The sequence below is a fragment of the Salvelinus sp. IW2-2015 genome, unplaced genomic scaffold, assembly GCF_002910315.2.
Source record: "Salvelinus sp. IW2-2015 unplaced genomic scaffold, ASM291031v2 Un_scaffold4943, whole genome shotgun sequence".
NCBI lineage: Eukaryota > Metazoa > Chordata > Actinopteri > Salmoniformes > Salmonidae > Salvelinus > Salvelinus sp. IW2-2015.
The window spans coordinates 26,339-30,999 of record NW_019946212.1 but is presented as its reverse complement, the minus strand read 5'-3'; the positions used below and the strand labels follow the sequence as shown (position 1 = coordinate 30,999).

The 4,661-nt window shown below is 38.7% G+C and overlaps 1 protein-coding gene across 1 annotated transcript in view; it reads left to right on the top strand.

The window, feature by feature from the left end:
• Nucleotides 1–4,397, top strand: part of LOC112077819 (probable E3 ubiquitin-protein ligase HERC4) — a 36,878-nt gene extending 32,481 nt beyond the window's left edge. The window contains 8 exon segments of the mRNA XM_070441841.1: nt 680–730; nt 733–816; nt 1,220–1,288; nt 1,291–1,329; nt 1,332–1,383; nt 2,070–2,253; nt 2,566–2,668; nt 3,063–4,397. Coding sequence (XP_070297942.1) covers nt 680–730; nt 733–816; nt 1,220–1,288; nt 1,291–1,329; nt 1,332–1,383; nt 2,070–2,253; nt 2,566–2,668; nt 3,063–3,274 — 794 coding nt within the window. The 3' untranslated portion in view covers nt 3,275–4,397.
• The last annotated feature ends 264 nt before the right edge of the window (nt 4,398–4,661 follow it).

The window sequence follows — 4,661 nt, the reverse complement described above, 5'->3', positions numbered from 1 at the left end:
CATTTCTATCTCTAGTGGCAAATCTTATCTACACCATTCTATGACTATGATATTTTAGATTATTATTTTTGAATAATCTTAGTACATTGTCTTACTTCACCAATTTTGAATTTGCTTGAGAGTGCAGTGATTTTATTCTACGTAAGTAAATGAACATCAACTAAAACGCTATGATTCATGTATAATTTCAGTTTTCCTTACCTATCTTTTGGTCAGGAACCTAGCTACCAAGTGTCTTGGGTGTCGTTGTTACAATGAACCATGTTCTCTCAACCAGGATCCTCCTGGTCGCCTGGTAGCCTGAGCGAACACACACCAGCATCTTCCCCAAAAAACATGGCCCTAGCTAATATTGTGCCGGAAAAGTCCCTTTACCCCCTCCCTGATTTGTGATAAAGACGGAAGTCTCATGCATTTCCATTTCCCATACTCTACACTGGTCACACCTCATTTGCTCACATTGTATATAGACTTTTTTTCTACTGTATTATTGACTGTATGTTTGTTTTACTCCATGTGTAACTCTGTGTTGTTGTATGTGTCGAACTGCTTTGTTTATCTTGGCCAGGTCGCAGTTGTAAATGAGAACTTGTTCTCAACTAGCCTACCTGGTTAAATGAGGTGAAATAAAAATAAAAAGAACTCAACCTAAACGCTCCTCTGATGCTTTATCCCTCAGGTGCAGTTTGTGAGGACATGAAGCTGTCGCTCGTCAAACAAAGGGACTTTTTCTCCATGTGTTTGAAGAGCTGTTGGCACCAGAGTCTGAGATGTTCATGTACAACGACACCAAGACACTGGTTGGTTCCTGCCAAGGTAAGAACTTGAATTAGGAATTAGATGTCATTACTGTAGAATAAATCACTGCACTCTCAAGCAAATTCAAATTGGTGAGTAAGAAATGTTAGATTATTCTAAAAAATAATCTAAATACATTTAGTCAGTTAATAGCAAAAAAAGAGATTCAACCATTACAGTAGTGCCACTATCTACATGTATCAACAATAAGCATGTCATAAACACCATCACCCCCTACTCTCCCCTGATGTACCAAGGTTTTATAATTGTACACATTCACAGCTAAAAGCTGAATTGCAGTATACAGACACCAACATAATACAACAAAGGAGATAAAAGTTATTTGAAGAAGAATGGTGCCTGCTCTTTGTTTATTCTTGATCTCTGCCTTGACTCATGTGTCACCTACCCTTACTACCAGCCCAGAGTGGAGGAGAAGACTACTTCCTGTTTGGTGTCTTGTGTGGCATGGCCCTGTACAACCACAACATTTACACCTGCCCTTCCCTCTGGCCCTGTTCAAGAAGATGGTGGGGTCAAGCCCTCACTGGAGGACCTGAGAGAGTTTGACCCTGTTGTGGGAGGGTAGTTTTATTTTAGAATGTACATTTAGCATTGAATTAGTATCCCTTAGAATTGATTAAAATGTTTCAACATTATTTTTTTCATTGTAATTGAAGGAGTTTGCGGTACCTCTTGGAGGACTACACTGATGATGATGTTGAAGAAAACCTGGACATGACCTTCACCGTATGTATAATATTGATTAACTTGAGCTGTTGAATATCCCTAGATACAGTATGTGAATAGTGGTAAACTGTTTATTTTCATCAGGTATCTGGGATGACCTGAAGGTGGAGCTTGATCCAGAGAACAGGAAAAAGTCACAAGTTTTAACAAGTAAGGCTACAGCAACTTTTACCCCTACAGATGTAAGATCTGAATTTGATCACTCTGTTGCAGGAGAACTTTCCTGCAATGAAGGACATTTTAAAGTGTAGAATATATTTGAGGTTTAAAAAGGCTTCAGACTTGATTTTCCCTTACAAAAATGTATCAACCTACAAAATGTCCATAATTATAATCCACATAATAATTCACATTTCCTGTTGCTGCAGGATTATTTTCCTGCTGTAGCAAACTGGCTCACATTACGGTCTTACACTGTAATGCATAATACAAGGTTGACATTTTAGAAGATTACAACAAGCAGCTTTCTGCTTTTTCTGTTTTGTTTTAAAAATATTAAAAAACAATTCATTATTTTACAGGAAGCAGTTTGTTGATGCTACGTGAAGCCTTGCCTTCAACCAATCAGCGGAGAAGGTGTTTGAAGAGTTCAGGAGAGGCTTCTTCAAGGTGTGTGACAGGGACGTGGTGGAGTTCTTCCAGCCTGAAGAGCTCAGGGGAGTCATGGTGGGGAAAGAGGACTACGACTGGGACACGTTCAAACAGGTCTACATATACAATATATATACAACCATCATTCAATACTCAGTATGGGGCTGGGTGCTGACTTGAGAAATTAGGGCATAAATCAGTCAGTGTTGATACATTTATATCAATGGGGGATTTGCTTTGATGTTCAAGTTATGGGTACGTTTCTCAAGTTAGGACTGGGACTAGGAGATAATGTGTAATACATTGCCTAGCTATACATGGTGCTTTGTGACATACTGTGTGACTTTGAGTGGTGAATCGTTTAATTGACGTGCAAGTTTAATATTGTTTAATTATTGCTGCCATTTGTTTMGTTTGTATGTCCAGAACACTGTGTATGATGGAGAGTACCATGCCAGACATCCCAACATCGTCACATTCTGGGAGGCTTTTGAGGAACTGACAGACGACCAAAAGAAAGCTTTTCTCCGTAAGTATGGCACTAAATTGCTCTCGGTTGAGTAAAACTGGAGGAACCATACAGTCTTTCATAATGCTGGTTCAAGGTTTTGTCTGCATATTTGAACTTCCTGTTCCACAAGAGCATTTGCATTTACAATAAAAATGTGTCTGAACACATTTGACATTTTAGTAATTTAGCAGACGCTCTTATCCAGAGCGACTTACAGGAGCAATTAGGGTTAAGTGCCTTACTCAAAAGCACAACAACATATTTTTCGCCTTGTCGGTTCAGGGATTCAAACCAGCTACCTTTCGATTACTGGCCCAACGCTCTTAATCACTAGGCTACCTGCCGCACAAAGACATTCACTATGTTTATTCCCATTCAGTCTTCTTTTCACAATCTCTCTCCTCCTTCTCAGTGTTCCTGACAGGCTGTGATCGCGTTCCTATCCTGGGCATGGACAAGATCCAGATGACTGTAGCAGTCTTGCAGAACTCTACTGAACTACATTTCCCAGAATCCCTTACCTGCCACTTCCTACTGCTGCTGCCCATCTACCCCTCCAAGGAGATGCTGCTGGCCAGGCTCAAAGAGGCGGTGGCCCACAACAGAGGCTTCTGGAAGGAGTAATGGACACTATATATAGGCTACTGCTGTGTTAATCATTTCATGCAATTTGTTTCTTACATGTCAATATCTATTCAGTTTAGCATAGGATTTTGGTTGTGTTGATATAGCCTTCATCTAGGTTCAGATTTGACACTTTTTAAAAACTTTTCAACCTTGGCTTTTTCAAGTGAACATTTTAAATTTGCAAATGTTTAGGCTATTTATAGGCTTACCGTGTTATTGGAAAAAACTATCCTTGACCTAAAGTCCACAAATTTTGAATGTGAGTTATGAAAAAAAACATTGATTTATTTTGGCATTTCATGTAATTCTGCATGGGAACATCCTTTTTTTTCTGGACACATGTCTGCATCATCTTTTGACATTCATGTCTGTATCTTGTGTTCTTTTAACAGAATAATTATTTATGTATCTAAATAATACAGATATTAGTTTCACCTTAAGGTGTTTTCTTTTATAATTGCGTATTCCCTCAAATGCAGAGCAGTGGTGTGGTTTCTCCAACAACCTGCACAACCTTCCCAGCTAGCACATAADGTTCTGAGAACTATATGTTTCTTCTTCGTTTTGCATACAACCTTCCCATAACATTTACTACAGGTTTCCAAATGGTTCTATTTAAAGTAAATTGTTCAGAGATCATTAAGAACAACGTTCTTCTATGGGAATTTACGTACCTCATCATAATGTTTCCTACAGGTTTTCTCATGGTTCTATTTAAAATCATGTTCTCAGAACGTTAAGAAACACATTCGTCTGTGGGAATTTCAGTACTTCAGCATAATGTTTTCCTAATGATTCTATTTAAATCAGGGATGGGGAACATTGATGAGGGTGGGGCCACAAAAAACAGAACTCATCATGAGGGGTGGCAATTTGCACATTTTGCCATTGGCATACAGAAAATGTTGCCGTTTTAACGCAAGTTTACGCAATTCTAACATTTTGACATGGGGCAGAGAGAAGATACATTTTTTGATCAATGGGCCCATCCCGGTCGGTAATTCGACCATACAGTTGAAGTCGGAAGTTTACATAACCTTAGCCAAATACATTTAAACTCAGTTTTTCACAATTCCTGACATTTAATCCTAGTAAAAATTCCCTGTCTTAGGTCAGTTAGGATCACCACTTTATTAAAAAATGTGAAATGTCAGAATAATAGTAGAGAAATGATTTATTTCAGCTTTTATTTCTTTCTCACATTCCCAGTGGGTCAGAAGTTTCATACACTCAATTAGTATTTGGTAGCATTGCCTTTAAATTGTTTAACTTGGGTCAAACGTTTTGGGTAGCCTTCCACAAGCTTCCACAATAAGTTGGGTGAATTTTGGCTCATTCCTCCTGACAGAGCTGGTGTAACGGATCAGGTTTGCAGGCCTCCTTG